This window comes from Psittacula echo, assembly GCF_963264785.1.
Source record: "Psittacula echo genome assembly, chromosome: 8".
NCBI classification, from domain to species: Eukaryota; Metazoa; Chordata; class Aves; order Psittaciformes; family Psittacidae; genus Psittacula; species Psittacula echo.
The window spans coordinates 22616152-22637651 of record NC_137744.1 but is presented as its reverse complement, the minus strand read 5'-3'; the positions used below and the strand labels follow the sequence as shown (position 1 = coordinate 22637651).

At 43.5% G+C, this 21500-nt stretch overlaps 1 protein-coding gene across 19 annotated transcripts in view; it reads left to right on the top strand.

Annotated features, from left to right (window-relative positions):
* The first annotated feature begins 23 nt into the window (after positions 1 to 23).
* The window catches only part of LOC308224471 (P2R1A-PPP2R2A-interacting phosphatase regulator 1), a 32959-nt gene continuing 11482 nt past the window's right edge, over positions 24 to 21500 (top strand). Inside the window, exons 1-13 of one of the 19 annotated variants that reach the window (XR_013957487.1) lie at positions 25 to 498; positions 2702 to 2780; positions 5911 to 5967; positions 7951 to 7994; positions 8074 to 8128; positions 8561 to 8653; positions 9252 to 9340; positions 9630 to 9694; positions 10780 to 10876; positions 15654 to 15775; positions 17340 to 17480; positions 17837 to 17912; positions 19143 to 20356. Coding sequence is in view for 5 of the 19 variants with exons in the window: in XM_080624424.1 (XP_080480550.1) it covers positions 383 to 498; positions 2702 to 2780; positions 5911 to 5967; positions 7951 to 7994; positions 8074 to 8128; positions 8561 to 8653; positions 9252 to 9340; positions 9630 to 9694; positions 10780 to 10876; positions 12017 to 12176 (855 nt within the window). In the remaining 14 variants the exon portion in view is untranslated. The other 18 variants (XR_013957483.1, XR_013957484.1, XR_013957488.1 and 15 more) reach the window with 18 other exon arrangements.

Here is a 21500-nt window from a genome sequence, read left to right as displayed (position 1 = left end):
GCGCCCTGCCGCGCGATGCCTGTGGCGCAGGCGCACAGAGCGCCGGCGGCGGTGGGCTTGAGGCTTTCTGAGGCCTGAGGCGGCTGCACCGGCGTGAAAAGTGTGAGCACGTCCGTGGAGCGCGTCCGTGTGGCAGCAGCAGCAGCAGCAGCAGCAGCGGGTGGGGGAAGGCACCGCCCCCCGGGCCTCCCCCGGCATGGGGCGCTGCTGGGGCCGCCCCCCTCGCCGGGCCCGGCGCGCCCCCGGCCTGTGCCTGCGGCGCCGCCCGCGAGGCCTGTAGGGGCCGGGGGAGCGGCGGCATGAGGAGCCGCTGCGGCCGCCGGCAGTGAATGGGCATCGCGGCGGAGCGGGAGCAGCCGGAGCCGGAGGCGCGGCCGCCGCGATGGCTCAGGAGAAAATGGAGCTGGACCTGGAGCTGCCGCCGGGGAGCGCCGCGGCCCCGAGCGACGGGGGCGGCCTGAGGAGATCCAACAGCGCCCCGCTCATCCACGGGCTCAGGTGAGCGCGGCCTGGCCCGCCCCGCAGCCGCCGGTCAGGCTGTGTGTGTGTATATGTGTAGGTTTGCCGTGTGTTGTGTAGCTGAGGAGCGCGCAGTGTGCAGCGTCAAGGCTGTGGCCGTTGCTATAAAGTAGCAATCTCTGATTTAAGGGTTCAGGTCTGACCCAAAATCCCCCCAAATCGCTGTGCCGTATGTGACTCTAAAGAGTAAATCCTTTCAGAACAGTTGGGTGAATTTAGGAAGATCGCCTCAAGGGACATTGGCGGATGCACAAATTTTACATTTAGTGTAAAATGTACCGTCAGTTGTCCTGGAGTTCTTCTGGATGATGCTCATTTTGTTACTGTGTAATGCTGGGAGAGACGCATATAGGTAAGTTTGCTTGGGTATTGCCATCAGCGTCTGCCTGGTGGTATTTGCAAGGGGAGTTGCATGTTTGCTGACAGGGCACAGAAGGGGAAAGCTCTCAGGTGTGTATGGTCTCATGTATAGCTTTGTATTTGGGTAAGTTGATAACTCAACGTGCTATTTCTTGTCTCCTCTGGGTTGTCATGAAGTTGGGAGATGCTCACTTCTGCAACGTGGTGTGGCTGCTTTGAGGGGGTTCACATGCTGCTCCTAGTAGTATGTCTGCAGCTTGGGAGAGTTTATTGAGAATAAACTTTGTAACAGTATAACACATGGGTACTTCCTCCCCACAAACCCCCTTAAACTTCATGTCTCTGTAAGGAGCTAGGTAGCAAGTGCTGAACCAACCTCATAAATCATTTTGTACCAAAATGATTAACAGTCCATTACTGTTCATAGGAAATACTATTGTTTATGCAGTCATAATTTAATGCTAAATAAACATGGTGATTCTTTTAATATTCACTGTATGTAGTGATAATTGTAAAGGAACAACTCTCAGTTTACGTTTTGATGCAGTACACAAGTATTGGGAATGGCAGTTATTCCTCAGGCAGATTGCTGAGCAGGTAAACTGGTTATGTGATTGAGATGAGAAACTTTTATAATCTCACCCTTTTGTAAGTTACAAACTGTGACACCCTTGACTCCTTAAAAAAGGCACCCCATAACCATGCTGTAAACGAAGCCTGAGCTCTTCCTTTAACACTGCATGCACCATACGTTAGGTGTGTGTACAAACGGAGCTGAAATGCCATTGAGCTGATTTGAGGTGGTTGCAGTGTTTTGCTTGTTAGGAATTTTCCAGCAGAATATTGTTTTTGCAAGATCGCAGCTCTTGGCAAGAAACTTCAGTTTTTTCCCAGAATGGCTTCACTGGGTAAACTGAAACAAAAGCTCTTGAACAGCTTTTGCTGCTCTGCCTCCTGTTTTGACTTCTTCAGTAACAGACTTAGTAAGGAGCTTGGAGAGTGAGTTACTGTAGAGCCAAAGAACATTTTGAAGTGGAATGTTTTAGGTCATGGAAGTTACATTTCACAGAACTTTTGACTCTTTTTTTGTGCCAAATAAGATTGATTTTTACTTGGAACTGTGAGTGTTTTTCTGTGAAAGGCGTGTGATGTGACCAGCTTTTGCAAGGGAGGTTAAAAGTAAGGATATTTGAAGGGTTTTTTCCTCTCCCTCTTAAAAGGAGCTTCTTTTATATCAAATAACTAATCCTGTGTTATCTAACTTACATGCTGCTTCCTGGTTAAAGAAGCAATGACTGTGGTCAAAAGTGTTAAGGCTTTAAAAACTGCTTTTATTGTAGGTTAAATTTAACCTTGCCTACAAAAGGCATTTAGCATTTTAATTAAATGTTCATAGTGATAAGATTTATCAAGATACTGTTTTGGGGGTTTTTTTTTCCTATTTTATATGTAGCACTGAATCTGGCTTCAGCCACTGGTTAAATGCTGTTTATAAACTCATTCTGTTGCATGATGCGTGTTGCAGCCGTTCCAAATGTCAGAAATTCCCACAGAGATCATCAATCTTTACAGTTTTTGAGTTATTCTGAAGACTGAGGATGATTAATTAAAATAATGAATTAAAGTTGCTGAGACTTGGGGAAAGAGCAATTTGCTTTTCACTCTGTGCCAGCAACCTGCAGGAGTTCTTCCATACCTGTCTCTGGAGTGCTCTGTCTTGAAATGAGAGCTGTCATAGCATTTGAAACTGAGCTTCAATTAAGAGGTGCTTTTTGCTAGGAAGGAAATGGCTTTTGCATCTGACAAGTGTTTCTTTTCACAGTGATAACTCACAAGTGTTCCAGGCCAGCGTTCTGCGGACCCGCAGGAACAGCACCACAGTTATGAATCGCCACAGTCTGGTAAAGAAACTATTAAACCAGCTGCATTAGGTCCAAACAGGGTTAAAGGAGAAAATGGGATTGTAGTGTGTGAGACTAATAGCACGTTTTCAGAAACAAGGCTCTAACTCTGACATTAATGCACTGTACCTATAGTGAAATGTTACTTATAGACCATTGGGCCTTGGAAACTTGAGTACTTGTATTTCATTCTGATCATAACTCTGTTTATGAAATGTAAACAGGTGTTCTAAGAATAAGAAAGGTAGTCTGTAAGGAAAACTAATTATGTAGATGTAGTGTTGTTCAGTATTCACTGTGTTAATCGTTTCTGATGGTTAAAAAAAACAGGTGGTGATACTCTTACCTTAAATTGTCTTTTATATAGTAAAGACAGAATAGACTGTTGTAATCAAAACCAGTGATAGAATCATATAATCACAGACTGGTTTGGGTTGGAAAGGACCTTAAGATCGTCCAGTTCCAACCCCTGCCATGGGCAGGGACACCTCATACTAGACCATGTTGCCTGAAGGCTCTGTCCAACCCAGCCTTGAACGCTGCCAGGGATGGAGTATTTACCACTTCTCGGTCAACCTATGCCAGTGCCTCACCATCATCACAGAGGATGATATCGTTTTATCTCTGATAATATATCTCTCTATATCTACATAGATACCTTTTTTTATAATGACTGCAGGGGCAGCTGTGCCATTTGCCTGGGGTTTAACCTGCAGGTTTCTGTCACTACATGTCATTGCCAAGGAAGGGTCAACTAGGCTCAGTGTCTTGTTGTTCGTTTCCGTCCAAGAAAATAGCAGTGGCATGTAGTGAGTAAATGTTTTGGTGGTTTCTGTTTTGTTTGTGTGGTTGGGGATCTCGTTTTGTTGTTTAAGCGAAGCATTTTAGCCTGTGGTTAGATGTTTAGGTGCTATTTCAGCATTTTCTTTCTTTGTTTTCTGTACAGCTCAGTCAGCTCCCTGTCAGGGTTCACTGTATGGCCCCACAGATGCTTGTGCTGGCAGAAGGCAGGGGGCACTGGAGGAACAGCAGTGGAAGGGCAGAGATGCCAGGGCAGGTGGCTGTTCCCCTTGGCAGTGGTCCCTCTGAAACTTTACCTTCAGGGAAAAAGATTTATCTGACATACTGGAGAAGGGCAATGGGGAAGGTATCTCTTTCCTTTCATAGTCTTAATAGTTTGTAATGGCTTTCATTAAGCTTTGTGCTCTCAAAGCACTGGAGATTTGAGTAGCATCATATCCCCAATGAGTTCAGTCTGCTTTAAGAGGGACTGAGGTTTCTTTTCACAATAATTAAATCAAAGGCCTGTATACAAGAGAAAAGAAAGCTTTAAGCATTGCAAAGAAAGGTGGTTACTTGTTGGGAACAAGATGCAGGATCCTCATGGTTGGTGGGTTTAGTTACTGCATTAGATCCTGCAGAAGAAAACTAACTGTCTTTTTAGGATTTCTGTTTTTTACTGCAAGCCACTGGTTTTGTATATATTTTGTTCATGTCAAACCTTAAAACATGTGGATCACACTCACAAAATTAGAACATAATGAGTGGAACAAATGCATTTTACTGTGGAGTGCCCTAGTGAATAGGCAGGAATGTACTGTTGTTCAAATCTTTTTCTCTGTGTGAGAATCAAGGTCACCTCAAGGTCCACATTGGCTGGTACAGCTTGGAGGAATTTTTATTAGGCTTTTAGGTAGCCTATCCATTATAATAGCAAAACTGACCTAAACTGGACTTCAGAAGTAGCAAATCATAACATTATAGCTGTTAGACTTTGGTGGTATATATTAAGATGACTACATTCTGGCAGAAACATTATAACATCCTCTTGTGAGTCTGATAAGCTAGTATCTTTTGTGAGAAGGGTGTGAAGTCTTGATATTTGACTTAGAGGGAGGATTCTGGATATATGAAGCATTAATAGTCTATGATAACTTACCATAACCTCTTGTGTAAGGCAGCAGAATCTCTGTTCTCCGTGGCACTGATGAGAAGATGGTGTGGTAAATGGTTAACTGAATGTTCATAAGCTCTCCAGGTTGAGCATGATGAAGAGCTCTGGCAATGTTTTGTGAAGCAGATGAAGCCTCCTACTGCATAAAGCATAGAAACACTTAGTAATAATGCAAACCTTATTTGCTGAACACATTGGATCCATTATAAGAAGATACCTTGTCAGCTTACAGAGAGGTTAAACCTCCAGTCAAAGCTTTAGCTTTGAAGTTTTGATCCCTGAATAGGTTAATAACAAAAGTCAACTGAGGGGCGAACATTTGAGGGATGGGAAATACATGAAATTATATTTTGAGAAAATAATCTCTTTTAATTGCTTGGTTTTGAGCATGCAGTTTTAGATTACAGTATTCCAGTGAGAGCTTGATGCAAAATGGACAAAATTATCAGCAGACCATTTCCAGTGACATCCTCTCTGATTCCACACAAATTGAAGAAGCATCAGATAAACCATAAGGAAGATATTTAACTCTTGTTAGCCTTCTAATAGCTGATTCTATCAGTTGTCAAAGTAGGCATTTGCAGGCAGACAACAATCCAGAAGCTTTTCTGCATATTGTGTTTTGGCTTTGGATTTTTAAAGGAAGAGCTTCTTCCCTGTAAGGGTGCTGAGGCGCTGGCACAGGGTGCCCAGAGAAGCTGAGGCTCCTCCATCCCTGGCAGTGTTCAAGGCCAGGTTGGACACAGGGGCTTGGAGCAAGCTGCTCTAGTGGAAGGGGTCCCTGCCGATGGCAGGAGGTTGGAACTGGATGAGCTTTAAGGACCCTTCAAGCCAAACCAGTCCAGGATTCTACGATCTATTAGGGAGCCTTCTGCATCACTTAAAATATTCTGGATCACTTCAGTGAAGAAGTTTATGCAACAATATACACTAAGGGTGGCAATGTGCTACTTAAAAGCAGCTTTATTCTGTAGAGAAGTGAAAGCCAGGCTGATGCCAACTAGCATCATATTCTTGCAAGTAATTGGTATAGTTTCTGTATACTATGAATGTTTTAATTCTTAATTCTTAGTCTGAGATAGCCCTATGCAGTGGGTACTGACATTCCTGTGCTTTTCCCTCCCTTCTCCTGTAGTTTCTAAGTGTGTTTCAGTTGTATATGGCTTTGTTTTGTAGTTTGTGCCATCATCGCCTATCCGTATTCCCAGCAGCCGTCTTCATCAAATCAAACAGGTAAGCACAGGTTCTAAGTCAGTTTTATTTAATTTTACATTTTTTTATAGGTGGTTGGGGTTTTTTGCAGTTAGTGTGTAATGTCCTTCAAGTGACAATTGATTTTACTTTGAAACAGTGTCTGCAGTGTCACTTCAAGGTGTTTCAAATGTAAAAGCTGGATCCTGTCTGCATAGCTCCAAATTTCATGAATCTTACGGTGAGAAGAAGATTTGAGCAGAAAGAGGAGTCTGAAAATGGACATTTTGGAAAGGAAACCTTTCGTGTAAACCCTTAGGGCAAAGTTTCACCAAGGTTTTGGCAGTGGTGCCAGCATAAAGATTCACAGCCATTGCAAAGTGTTCCTTAACTTGTGTTGACACAAGACTTCTGTTCAGTCAGAAAATGGTCTGGATAAGGAGGCTAAAAGAATAAGTTTGGGTTCTTCTTGCTGGGCTGTTTTTCATCTGTATAATTATCTTATCCAGATCATGGCACTTGTGCTATCACAGCATGAGCAGAGGGGGAAGGGCACCAGAGCAAACACTTGGGAGGTGGCAGATATCTGAGTAGGCTTAAATAGCGCTGCTGCCCACAAACCACTTGAGTTTTCAAATCAACAAGCTCAGAGTCTTGTGGCTCCTCCATTTTCTATGTCCACTTTTTGACAGTAGGATGTTTATAAGATTCCCTTGAAGATGCTTGGTTTTATTTATATACATACATATTTTTAGCTTGCTGGTTTTCAATGGATAGGCTTGATTTTTACAGGGTGAAAAGTTAAGAAAGCAATTTAATGCTTCAGACAGCGTTTTCAGGGTCTGATCCCTGAAGCGATGGAAGGCATTTTGCTTCCTATCTCAGATAGTGAAGGTGCATGCATAGTAATCCTGAAGAAAATAGCTGTTTGCTTTCATTATGGAAATAATCTACTGACTTAAAGAGACTGAAGCATTCAGGTCATTTGTAGGGTTGTTTTTATCTGCATAAAAAAGCATAAGACTAATATGTAAGTGTGATGAGAGCAAGGGATTGAATCATAGAATGAACTACTGTGGCTCTGCTGTATTACATGAAGTTAAAGTTTGATAATCCAATTCCTTTGAAAATATTTCTGTATTCCTACTTGTTCCATACATTTATTAAAGCCAACAGTGACATTTCCTAATTTGATCACTGAATTCCCAAGTTGGAATTCCATAGCCTATATACGTCCTGGCACAGATGGGAATCTGTGTGATTTACTTCTGATCTCTTTCAAATCTTACCAAATAATCACACAGTTGAACAATGTTACTGTTAGTAACATTGGGAAGATGTTTTGTTAAACTTCTATTCTTGGACTGAATTAGGGAATCTACTCATTCACTCACCAGACTGAGCAGCATTCAGTTAGTTTGAAGGAATGGTGTCTGCCTAAGAGGAGATCAATAGTGAGGTTTGTACTTTAACTTGGTGTTAATGTTTACTGTGATTTTACATCTTCGGTCCATTTTAATGCAATTTTTTGGATGGTTTAGGAACAAAACACTAGATCCCAAATGCATTGTGTAAAATGCACTGTATTGCAAATGAAATGATGACAGGTGTCTAGTTAGTTAAGTCATCCACAGAATAGGGTAAGAATCCAGCCATGCTTTTGAGGATGATTCATACTAGTTTCCACTTTGTGAAATAACACCATGCATAAAGTTACTCCAGCATGAGCAGAAGGTTTGCTTCATTGTTCAGTTTTGTAACTATTTCTTGGATAGTAATGAAAACAAAAACACTGCTTGAGAAACAACCAACTCCTATAAGCACTTCTTATGTGATGGTCTCTCTTGCTACATCTCTTACCCATCCTCTTCCCCTCACTCCTCTTCATGTGGTGAGAGCTTGAGGTTATTGTTGCTTAACTGAGTTGGATTAATTTTGCTGCATAGAAGAGTGAAATGAAACCAGAGCTGATTTGCTGTAGGAAAGTGCTTTTTTTGTGTTTATCTTCATTTTTCATCTTTTTAGGAAGAAGGAATGAATTTGCTGAACAGAGAAACAGTACGTGAAAGGTAAGCATCAAGGTGACCTGGAAAGCTTCATGAAGTCTACTACGGGCCTGGGACAATACATTTCTTTTCTTCTTTATAGAGAAGTGCAAGTAGCAATGCAGATGAGCCACTCATGGGAGGAGAGCTTGAGCCTGGTAATGCATTCATGCTTTAATTTGTGTTTCTGTTATCAGTATCAAGACACTAGAGACTCTCATGTCAACATTTTCTTAATTAGCTTGACCTACACTTAAAGTGTTTGTATATTGCTGCTTTTGATCAGCAGTTTTTCAGACTAACAAGGCATAGAATGATCAGTTGTTTGAGGATACATGTGGGTTCCTTTGCATCCATGCAAAGAAAGTTGCATGGATGTCTGCCTGTTCAAATTTTCTTCCATATTCTGATACTCACCTAATGTTGCTTAAGGCTTTTTTGTGGTTGTTAAGCATGAGCTCAAAAATGGCTACCTGAAAGTGATTAGTATGATGGAGGATAACTTTGGAATTTTACGCAGTTCCACACCAATCAGCTCTTTTCATGGTAAGGAACTTGCTCCTAAGATTAATTCTATGTTCTGTTTCCAGAGTGACAATGATTTTGAGAAATCCTCATCACCAAAGCAAGTGGACTTTGTCCCAGTTTCTCCAGCTCCTTCACCTACTAGAGGAATAGGAAAGGTGAGCAAAATGTGGTAATAATGGGTTTATCTTGAGTAGTGCTAAATAAATCCAACCAAATTGGTAGCAAAAGATGAAGCCACCTGCTCCTTTCTGCCTCAGTGGCAAACAAGAAACTAGAATAAAGAAACAAAACCACCCCTAAAGCCCTAAACCAGAAAATATCAACCAGCAGATGCACATCTTGTGGGTGTGAAATTCTGTGGAGTGTTCAACTGTTAATATGTGGTTAGTAAACCTTATTCTTTATTTGCCTTCCTCTTGGAATTAAGAGGAAGGAGTGTACATTCCTGTTTTCAGAGTCATGGAATGGAGCTCATCTCAGCCTCCCCTCTGGCCCAAGGTTAAAGCCATTTAACCCAACTACAGTGAAATAAATCCTTGTCAACTTTCATGTTTTCTGCATGAAAATGGAATCTCTTTTAGGGGTTTTTTTGTTCTCAGTAGTGAAGTATGGTATCTGAGTATACCCAGCCCTGTTAACTGGGTACTTGCATCAATAATGGACTGCTTATTTACCCCCAGTAAGGATCAGTTGTTACTGTATGGGTGTGATACAGTGTTTATACATAAATAACACAAGCTGTTTTCCTCTCAGCAATGTTTCTCACCATCTTTGCAAAGCTTGGTGAGCAGCAGTGGGTTACCTCCAAGTCCCAGCCCAAGTCCAACACGGAGATTTTCAAGGTCAGTACCAGATCATATCAATAATAGAAAATCAGCATAGCTTGTTCACAGAAGGCTTTTGAAATCCCAGAATTTGTTATAGACACAACTGATTTCTGATCACAAATACAACTTCATATATTCATGAAAAAGAGGGGGACATGACACTTACATTGTATAAGCTGTTACAATGCCTATTTTCTTAGTGTTTTCCACTTAGTAGTTTGTTATCCAAGTATCTGTTAATGCTTTACATGTTTTCAAGCTTCCTTTGTTAATGGCAATCAGTACAGCATATGTCTTCTTTTAGCAGGAGAAGCCAGAGTCCAATTAACTGCATTCGACCAAGTGTTCTGGGGTCAATAAAAAGAAAAGGTACAGTGTTTGGTTTGGGCTGATATAATAGGCCAGCTTGTGAACTTTATCAATTAAAAATAGAATATAGCTTTCCTCATAATTCTGTTCAATTGCCTGATACTTGAAAGAGTGCCTAGAAATAGAAGGTATTACAGGGGACCAAATAAATAGAACTGATTACAGAGCTAAAACAGATTGTTAAATTAGTTTTTACTCTTCCATAAGATCAATAGTTGTTCTGTTCTAATGGCTCTCCATTACGTCTGTATAGTCATATAGATCTGATAACATAATGATCATAACAGACTCCTCTGTAGTCATATAGACCTGATAAGAAATGGATGTAACCTGCTTAATAAAACAAGAAATACAACTGTTGGCATATTACCAAGTAAAACATTTTGGAAGTCCTGGATAACACAGCACACAGGTACTATAGATGTAATAATCATCCTTCAGAACCAAAAGCTGATGCAGAGACCCTGTATAAGACCCCTTTACTGCTTTATTGGGAAATGTTTCCCAATCTCCCTATTTTTTTATTCAAGTTTAATTTCTGGTTATTTTATTGCATCTGCTTTTATATCTTCATGCTTCACCTTTGTAACAGAACACTCTGGCTCCGAGACAACTTTTCTCTGAGTTCTGTCGTAGCCTATTTAAGCATATATCTGTCCTCCCTTCTTCTAGAGTATTGGGAAGTCAAAATCAATGCATAAGTTTAGTGGCAATCCTGAACCTTGTTTTTATTGATTGCAAGAGGAAAACAAGCTTCCTTATTGTCAGCTTCTCTGCTTTGGTGGAGCCAGTTGGTGAAGTGATAGCGGAATAAACTGGAACAAAAAGATTGTTCTTCACTACTATCGAATAAATACCTGATATTTAAACTCAGTTCATAACTCACTGAATTTTATTGAAGTTTGGACTAAAATGTTGCCAAGAAACAGTCTTCAAAATTTCAGCATGAAATTTCTGTTTTACATCTAAAATAACACTCATTCTGTTGTGTAAGATTGAACCTCTGTTCTGTTTGCTGTTCACTGAAAGTAGATTTTAGTTGCAACGACTGGTAATGTTTTATCATTCCTTATTTCTTACCAAAGGTGTAATGGAGATAGAAGATCATCCAAAAAGATTATTCCAAGGATCCACCAACATGCTTAGCCCTGAGGTTTCACATCAGGCAGACCTTGGCGGATGGTAAATGCTGTACTATTTATTGTGTCTGTATCATCAGAAGCATTATAGGTCTCTCTTCATCTAGCAATGATTGTGCTTGAAGTTGGTTTTGGTTTTGGGTTTTTTTAAGTACAGACATCTCATTTTGCAGCAGTGAAATCACCACAGTCAACAGGCAGCACTGTTCACTACAATGTACAGTTTCTAGGACAGGCTGTTAATGTGCTTCATCTAAATGGGAGTTGAGTAGGTTTAGGAAAAGATATCTCATGGCTGACAACTCCTTGAGTCTAGTTTCAAATTGCAATCAAATGTGAATGCAACACACCCCCATTGGGGGTGGATTGGGGATTTTCTTCCTTCTCTTTTATTTTCCTTGCTTTTAGTCACATAGGAAAACTGGTTCTGCCCCTCCCTGCCGGGAGGAGATGAAAGTGCTATGTTAAAAATCATAACAACTTGAAATAGCAAAGGATTTTGATTTAGTATTTCAGTCAAGAGGTTAATAATATGTAGGGTGTGCCCACACAACTATGCACACAGGCTTGTTCACAGCACTTCTGTCCTTGCCTCTCAGCTGATGTACATGGCTGTCCCTTTGAGCCTCAGCAGTGACAACAATAACATAGGTGTTCTAAAGGTACTTTAAAAACATGCCTTCTCTTGCACTCCTATTCCCAATAGGCACAGCAGTGCAGGGTCATGGCTGCATCTTAGTTTAGGAGATGGTAATTGTAAAAAGCACTTTGATGCTATTGCTGATGATAGATCACCTCAGGTGTAATTCTGAGTCCTGTGCAATACTTAGTGAATGGTACAACTGAAGTATGTACAGTTTATCATCAGCTCTCCCCATGACAGAGGCCTCTGGATATGTGCTAGGCCAGGATGTTGTAGGAGATGGGGTAAAGCTTGGGATGAATTCCTCAGCCTTACGCTTTCTAATCTGTATGCCATTCCTGGGTGAGCTGAAGGAGGTGGGCAGAATGTTATCTGCCTGTCTGGAAGTGATTGTGCAGTGTGTAGTTGCAGCTTTATTTCAAATCATAGGGCTTACTGTTCCTTCAGAGATGCTCTAAAATAGCTTTATAATGACTGCAAGCTAGTATTTGAAACTTGGAGTACCTCATTTCTCCTAACTTGCTGTTCCTCTGTTGCCAGTCTGTCGTCACATGCTCTCGATGACAACAGGAGCAGTGCAGGCTCTTCCTGTGACTCACCAGCTGAAGCTGGCACCAACACAGACTCTCCAGTCTCACTTTCTGACTCCAGATCTCCTTTTTTACCAGTAGATCTCACGGCTAAGTTACCCATCAATTGAGAAGCAGAAGTCTGCTAATGGACACCAGGAAACAGGCTGGACATCAATAAGACTTTCTGTTGTGTGTAATTGATTCTGTTCCTCATAGGAACTTCCAGAAATGTCATGATTTCTAGAAAACTTCCAGAATAGTTCCTTGAGGAGGAATTCATGTTTCTAGTGGTTTGTATGACGTTTACTACAATACAGTAAGCATTTGAATCGCAAACATATTTGATGCTAACATCAGTGAGCAAGCTGTTGATTTACAATGGATATTGTCTTGTTGGAGTAAGTTACAAGTACTCTATGTACATTCTGCTTGTGGAACTCTTGGCTTTCCAACAGCTGCCAGGCAGCATCCTCACTTATATAACGTGGTGCTTGTGTAGTAGCAGATAACTTTCACACTTGTCCTCAGTCTGAAACCAGCAAAGCAGCTTTTACTAAGTTGTTTTTATTCCAGGAGTGTTAGACATTTATCCTTTTCGTTCTTCATATGAAATAGGGAATACTGGGAGGGGGGAATTGATTCTTGTGTTCTATGATGATTGGCTGTTAATCAGTTCTGTGTCCTAATAGATGTCAAAAGAACAAGTTGGTGAATTGCCAGCTTAAATTGCTATGTTGGATTTTATTCATGATCATGACTGCTCTTGTGGCTAAATTCAGATTAGGTGGGGAACATTCTTCTGGGGGTTTGTATTTTCATTTTCTTCCCCATGTAGATGACTTATTAGAGTGGTAGATGCTCTATGAAAGGTCTTTTAATAAGCAAATATAGTAATAATGTTTGGAACAAAACATTAAATCCTGAGGTTTTAGTAATTAGTGCTTCAGAAGCATGTTATTTTAACAGGCAGTATTTGTTCCCATACATGGCTTTTGTTGGACAAATACAGAGAGGAATCTTGAATGCCTTTATGCAGGCTGAGGCGATCAAACACGTTTAATCTGTGTTTCATCTCTTGCTGTCACTTCCTTGAACAATGGCATTGAGTTATTTCTGCTGTTGAAAACTTCAGATGCTGATTGCAAGAGGCTTTGGGATTCTTGTGCTATATTGGAAAAGTCAGTGGGTAGAGACATCCTGATCTCAGCGTGGGAATTCCCCAAACAGGAGGAGAACCTGCAAACCTCACCATAGCAGCTGGTTTCAGGTTTTCCAGTGGCAACCTCCTTTTGGTTGTCGACTCCTGTTACCCAGTTGAACTTCCCCAGCTGAGTCCCTGTTTGCACGTGTGTGTGCATCTGTACTGTGAGATTTCAAGCCTTCCCTGCAGAGAGGTTAATAACGAAGCAAAATGGTTTCTTTTTAAACACTAAATCTTCGGTCTGTGTAATAAGGTGAGAAAAGTGTGGAGATTTCCTCAAGTAGGAGAAAAGCCTGAACTCTGCTGTGAAAGATTCACATGGGTGAAGCTTTGACTGACAGCAGCCATCAGGAGTAGAAATGGACACCTTGGAGTGCAAAGACCTGGTGACCTGAGGGCCAGCGACCAGTGTCCGTATGTCCTCATTGTAGAGAGAATATAGAATGTATTTAATAGTTTGACTCAGTTCAAGTAAGAGATGACATGGTTTACTTCTCATTTCATTCCTTTTAAATTATTCTAATAGTCAACTTCCTGATTGCAGCTGCCTTTCAAAACCCAATTGCCCTTCATCCCTGTGGCGGATGCACAAGCTTGTATTTCGTGTCTGTTGGCTCTCTCTAATACAGCACAGTTTGGTTTTGCAGTTTCGGGTATGTGCCAAAGAGTTGCTGTGTGTTCACTCTTTTGTGGTGAGGGCAAGATGGGATCTTAAACATCTTGCAGAAGAATGAACCTCCTGGTGTCTCTTCTAAAGATGCATCAGTGGAGGGTTTGATAGTTCCATGTGGGTCAACTCCTCTCTCTTCTGTTGAATATTTATGCTATTTTTCAAATAAGTGCCAATAAATGGAAAAATAGACATGTGTTGCTGTTTGTGCACTTTGTTAGAGCCAACCAGATTCTGGTTTTAATGTTTAAATGCTTTCAGTTTTTATTCAGAATATCTATTGTAACCCACTTCCCCCCAGCTGGAACTGGATGAGCCTTAAGGTCCCTTCCAACCCAAACCAGCCTGGGATTCTGTGATCTTAAAGTTCTGTGGCAGCTCTAAAATCACATCAAATCAATCCCAACATTCTCAAAAGACCTCACTAGCTAACCTAAATGTGCCCCTGGTTTATACTTAGAAGAGGTTGTGCTGAAATAGTTTGGAAGTGAGAAGCTGCAGTTGGCCGGGGACAGTACGGAGGCTCTCACCTCTTGAGAAGAAGTGGGGGATCTTTGTGGTTTGCCTTAATGGGGCAATTGGTGCTGTTGGAGGAGAGAGTAACAGTGATGTATCTGCAGTCTGGATGTATCTGCAGTTGTTCCTTTCCCTGCTTTTGGAAAACAAATCACTTTGAACTTGTGGAAAAGGCATAGAATCATAGAATGGTTTGGGTTGGAAAGGACCTTAAGATCATCCAGTTCCAACCCCCTGCTATAGGCAGGGACACCTCACACTAAACAGTGTCACCCAAGGCTCTGTCCAACCTGGCCTTGAACACCTCCAGGGATGGAGCATTCACAACTTCCTTGGGCAACCCATTCAAGTGCCTCACAGGGAAGAACTTCTTCCTTATGTCTAACCTGAACTTCCCCTGTTTCAGTTCGAACCCATCACCCCTTGTCCTATCACTGCAGTCCCTGATGAAGAGTCCCTCCCCAGCATCCTTATAGCCCCCCTTCAGATACTGGAAGCTGCTCTGAGGTCTCCATTTCTTGTCCACTGTGTCATCAAGAAGCTGCAGGTTTGTGCCCTGGGGTCAGGAGGCACATCCAGGATTTTTAATGAGATGAAATACTACATTTTGGAACCAAATTATCCTGTCTAATCTGTATCTGGCTTGATGGAACTGGGGTGTTACACGATGTGCATCATCAGCCCTGTACTCACGCAGTAACTCAGCTGTTAGTATTGCCTCTTTTACTGTTAACTCATGAATAACGAATATTGAAGCTGTGCTTGATTAAGCGTCGTTGTTACAGGACTATTGTACATGACATTCCTTGACTGATCTGAGTTTCTATTACAAGTGTTAGGCCTTTGTCTTTCTCTGAGAAGAAATGGGCAGCTTCCTTGTCTCAGGAAGCTTACTGTCCATTTCTGAAGCTTACTTCCTTACTGCAAGTAGTATGATCCTGTGTATATACATATATATATAAACATGTAAATATATAAGTATATGATATATAAACTTGTTTATCCTGCAGCTCTTTGAGGGCACAGAGCCGTTCCTCTGGGATTGTGCCACTCCTCTGCCATGGCAGCCTTTCAAGGTCCTGCTTGTGATCAGCATTTCATTGCTCTGGTTGAAAACTATCCTGTGGGATTTGTTGGCAGTGAAATCAGGTCTTGGGCCACTTGTGTCTTCCTTGACAACTGATTGATAGGTGTTTTTCTTCCTTCCACCTTCTGCAGAGTGACGTGGCTGCTGAGGGAACATGGATAACGGTGCCAGTGCTCAGTGGGACAGTATGGAATGAGAGCTCCGGTGCTTGCTGCGTTTAGCAGAGGGATAGACACTTGACGCTGGAAGAGAGGTACAAATGCCAGGGAAAAGGAGCCTGTGCAGCAGCCAGATTAACTTGCTGGGGTCTTTGTGGTCAGTGAGATCTGAATGTTTGAGTGTAAGTGATCACCAGCCCATGTAAACGAAACAGGGCTCCAAAGTCTTGTAGTGGGGAGCCTGAGGTGGTTTGATCTATGAATGTCTATTGGGGTTCTAGTATCAGTGCTGTATGTGTGAGTCCAGCCCCAGCATGATGAGATGTTTGCCAGTGAAGTGACTAAAGGCAGGAGGGATCTGTAGTGCTGTGAGCTCCCAGCTCGAGAACAGCTTGTGCGTTCCTTAGCACAAGAAGTGTTCACTTTACACTGTTGGGCTCTTGCATATGTTGGAGTTGTAACTCATTTACTTAAAATAGGGAGCTTCAGGAGTCCTAATTAAAATGTGTGAGCTCTTCAGAGCCTGTTTCAAGCAGCCTTTCACCATCATCACCAAGTGGCAGATGGAGTTGAAGTTGATCCCTCTTCTCCTGGAAGCACCATGTTCAATATTTGTCAATGTAATTGGATGTTTACAGCTCCAGTACAATGGTTAAAACCTTAATGACAGGCAGATCTTGGGCAGAAGCTCTTCCCTGTGAGGGTGCTGAGGCGCTGGCCCAGGGTGCCCAGAGAAGCTGTGGCTGCCCCATCCCTGGCAGTGTTCAAGGCCAGGTTGGACACAGGGGCTTGGAGCAACCTGGTCTAGTGAAAGGTGTCCCTGCCCGTGGCAGGGGTTGGAGCTGGAGGAGCTTTAAGATCCCTTCCAACCCAAACCAGTCCGAGATCTGTGGCTTGCAAGAGCCCTTCTCAAGAACTGGATGTCAGAATTGTCACCTCACATTGAATGTGGTGCCTGTTTCTAAGGGGTCTGTCTTGGATGGGTGAGTGTTCCTCTGTTTTACCTGTGACAGTGGAGTCTTCCCATTTCTGTGTGCTTGGTACGAGCTTCCTTGTCTGATGTCTTCCTTGAGACCTGCCAACAGGCAGCCTGGGTCTTGGTCAGGAGATGCCCTTCCTCTCTCCGAGCAGGCAGCTGCCCTACATCTAAAGACGTGCCGGAAGGGAGGGATTCCTTCCTTCCCCTTTGGGGTCTGGTGGTAGAAGCATGAGAGAGGAGGGGGAAAAATAACCAAGTGGAGGAGAATAACCTTGTCTGACTTTCAGTCGCTTGCTCAGGAACAGGAGTCTCAGAAGGGGGGAGGAGCTGAGTGCATTTAAACCAGAACCAAACACGTCTCTACACGCCTTCGTGCTGGTTCCCCTCTGCCTCTCAAAGGACTGGTGAGGCTTCCCCAGTCCCAGGGAGATTCCTCAGACAAATCTGGCATTTATAAACCATGAAATTCCTCTGCGGGTTTTAGTTGCTTCTTGCTCCATAGGAGCCTTGGAAAACGTTTGCTAAATTCAAGGCTTCCTTCCATGATTAACAGCACGTAAATGTGTAGAACTTTGCTGGGTGTCGAGTAGGAAGAGTTGCTCCAGCGGGAGCAGCTCCTGCTGCAGGCACTGCCTTTGAAAACATCGGTTTCATGATTACTTTTTCCCCTTGTGCCATAGAGAAATCAAACCCAAGATGTACATGTCATGCACTGGGTTTTGTGGCACGGAAATAGAGCACTGTGGGGTCTTGGAGAGACTGTGTGGCACTCGCATCGCTGCAAGGAACTGCTGCCAGAAATACATCAAGATGCTTTCACTGTAAGTGCATTCACTGCAGCACTTGGGGCTGGTTTGGGAGATTCCTGGCAGATTCCTGAGGGAAAGGCACTAATGGGTTGGTGCTGTTGATGGAACACAGGATTCCAGAGCCTTACTGCAGAGTTTTGTCTTGTGATGAGGGTTATGCTCGTCTAATACCTTGGTGTTCCTACCTTGAATATCTCCCTAGAGAAGAATGCTCTCACTTTGTTAGGTGTATTGTTAGTTCCTCTCTTTTTAAACTGTAACCATGGCTTTAAGTTCTATCACAGACTTTCTCACTCTTTCATTCCATGTCTTTGACAGGTATTTGATCAGTCGTCTTTGCTCCTTATTCTTACCTCTTTCTCTGCCAGGCTCAGGATGACAGCAGTTACATGTGCCTGAACTGATGCTGCATGGCAGAGGTGTTACAGGGAGCCTGTTATTCAGGTGGGCCTCCTTACTAGCCCTTTCCTCACAGTGAGGAGATGAGCCATGGCTTTGGTGCTGCTGTAATCACGGCTGTGCTCATTACCTTACTCCTTTGCAGAGCCTCAGCTGTCTCGGAGCCAGCGTGCATTACTTCCCCTGTGTGTAATTCCATGTTGTTGTCAGTGTGGTTACAGAGCTCTGCAGGTTTTCAGGAGCTGATGTGCATTGGCTACAGTTCGTTATACAAACTAAACAGCTAGTTAGCAACAGCAGAGAGCTTCTATAAAGGACAAAAACAGACCAAAAGAAGTGAGTGCATCCCCTTACCTGGCTGTAGTTGTTACACTGTGAGTGTTCATTCCTTCTGTACTCATTTTTTGAGGGTATGCAGGTTTTTTAGGACTCCTTTCATTTACACGTCCCTTATCTTTAAGTGGCTCTTGCTAGAATGAGTAGCAGTGGTTTGCCAGCCTTCACTAGCTTATCTGGAGCAGCACTGAGTTACGTGCTGCTGGCAGCAGCTACTGCACCCTCCTTCAGTGGTTGCCCAGAGAAGCTGTGGCTGCCCCATCCCTGGCAGTGTTCAAGGCCAGGTTAGATGGGGCTTGGAGCAACCTGTGAAGGTGTCCCTGCCCATGGCAGGGGGTTGGGACTGGATGAGCTTTAAGGTCCCTTCACCCCAAACCATTCCATGACCTATGAAGGATCTCTCATTCTTAGAACTTCCTTTGCTGTAAGCAAAGTACTCCTGGGGCTGGTTTAGTGGCTCAGGGAAGTTCCCTCTGTGGGACAATTCCCAGTGGGCCTAAGTCTGAACGTGTGAGATCCATACTCCTGATAAGGGAAAGGGGTGATGGAACTTGGCATTTCTAAGGGAAGCTGTGACAAGGAAAGCGAGGTATTTGGAATATGCATTGACAAATGAGGACTAAACTGCGGTGATTCATTGCCAAACCTCTTTGGCCGCCTCTTTCCAGTTTAGGCCTCTTGGTTATCGGATCCTTCCTGTGTGTGAACATGAAATGAAATAACATGTGAATGGCTTTGAGAGCTCGGAACTGCTTGGTTCCAGGAAGGATTTCTCCTGTGTTGAAGGCACGTTTCTGTGATGGGCTCCTCAGAGCCCCTCTTGGGCTGTTTGGGTGCAGCAGTGGCTGTCACCGACCCCATGCTGTGTTATTCTCCTGGGGTGGGTGTTGAGCTGCCAGCAGCAGCGTTTCCCTCAGCAGGGACTGGATCTGTTCCCAGGTGCTCTCCACATGAGGCTGCTCCACCGGCTCCCCAAGCTCCGGGCTCCTCCAGCTCCCATCCCTGGTGAAATGAGTGGATTCTCCAAAGGTCCCTGCAGCTCCGAAAGAGTTCGGTCAGGTCTAGTGTGAAGCATTCCGTGACCCCCTCCTTTAGAGACAATAGGGAAGTTCAAGTGTTTTCTGATCCCCACGAGTGCAAACACCCAGAGGAGCTCATGTCCCTGAGCCTCCAGCAGCTGGGAGCGCCGCTCAGCCTGCCAGCGTTCTTGTTTGATCCCAGTGCCCCAGCGAGTGCTGGGTAAACAGGATTGTTTCTGCTGCATGACCTTAAAGCCCTCCTCACTGTCTGCTGAGAGCACTTCTCCATGTCAAGGAAATGGCTGGTTTTGTTTGTTTAAGAGGCAGGAATGGGAAATGACGCCGATGCTTAACTGTTTTCCCTGGTGTTTTTAGGAGAAGGCACAGTCACTGTCTCAGGTCTTATTTCCAAAGGCATTCAGTGTTTTCCACAACCCTGCTAAGTACTACAGCTGCGTGCACGCATGTGTGTGTGTGTTTATATATATATGCATAGGCATCAAAAAATAGCTTATAAATCTCGTGTACTCCCCTGGTGATGGGACACGAGTGCCTCCCTGTGCCCATGCTGTAGCAGGGTTCAATACGTTCCCCCTCACGGTGCTGAACTTAAACCATCCTCAGGTCCCGTTTCCCAACACTGGCATAAATCTGTGCTTACAGAGTGTGCTGTAACCCCCCTGAAGTAGAAAGAAGTCACAGTTCACATCTGTCATGCTTGTTTTGCCCAAGCACCAGGTTTATCTGTGTGTGGCAAGTTAACACTGCGCATTTCATCTTTATCTTGTATTGCTCCTTGCTTGTCCTTGAAGGAATGTTCCAATGTTTTAGTTGCTGGTGATGTTTTCTTACTGGTTTCTTTGGTCAAGGTGTTCTTCTAAGTCTGCATTCCTTGAAGGTGTCAGTCATGGTCGGTGTCCTGTGGCCCCATTCCCATGCTGTGTCCATGCACCATCTGCAGGCATCAACACTTGAGTTCCTCCATGTGGGATTCCCTCTCTTCGGTACTTCTGCAAGAGCCTGGCAAGAAAACCACAATCCTGGCACTCCAGGATATGTGTGGAAAAGGTGGGGTTGGGGTTGTAGTTTCTTCCATCAGCTTGGGCACAATAAAACGTGTATCTTGCTGCATGAGAGCAAGGCTGAGGGACCACACGGCAGCTTTGTCCTCCTCCCTTGTGCTCCACTCCTTGCCCTGCTCAAGCAGCAGCAGGTCCAACCACCCCATGAAAATCAGAATGAACAGTATAGGTATTAAAGAAGATCAGAGCTCACAGGAGCCCCTGTGCCCCAAGCCAGTGTCACTGGTTGGTGGCTCCAGCACAGACACTGGAACATGGCCTCCACAAACCACTCAGGAACTTTGCTTTGTAACCAGTGTTAATGTTTGACTCTTCCTCATCATCTGACCCTCACAGATGACACAATCTCAGTGCTCCTGCGAATCAAAGTGAAGTTACATTTTATTGCCCTTTAAAGACTTATTTGTATTGTATATAAGAAAAAACATACAGTGCTGAACAACTTCAATTCAACCTTTCTCCTTTCGTTCTTGTGGGGGTTTTATAGCGACACTTAGCTGCAGGGTTTCTTTAGCCTTGCATGCACAAGCAGGAAAGTGAGCCATAACATGCAGGGGGGGGAAGAAGGTTTAATTTCCAAAATGTCATTTATACAGATCAGAGCATGTTCTATAGACTGAGGAACAAAGATTTGTCCATCTGAATCAAACACAGCAATAGAGGCCCTACAGCAGAAACTTCTCACCCATGAAATGTCAAGTGACATCAAGTGCATCTTGTATGAAACAAGAGAAATGGAACATAGAACTGGGATTTGAGCAGGACGTTCTGATACAAAACCCCTCCTCTGGCTTGGCTGGGGTGGGATGGAGGAATCCCTGTGCTGCTCTACTTAGTTTGGTCTCTGAAAGAGAAGAAATGGTGAAGTTTTCAGTGTGAGTTCAGCTTCTGTTAATGCCACTCGCGTCCCCTGCCACATGCAGCCTGTGAAATGAGAGGACCTGATGCCTGAACTTGGCTTTATTGTCTTACAGTTGTGATACAAAATGAGCACTCAACGTGGCACTGCTGAAGCAAGGACGTGGAGAAGGAATTCTTCACCTAAAATGCATGGTTTATTTCATAGTTTCACTGCTGGAATTTGTCATTGGCTTCCATGCTCAGTCACGACGCGCATCCTGGGAGGGATACAGAAGTGTTGGGCGCCAGCCCCAGTGCGTACAACCACAAACCAAATGGATGTTTTACAGAGGACA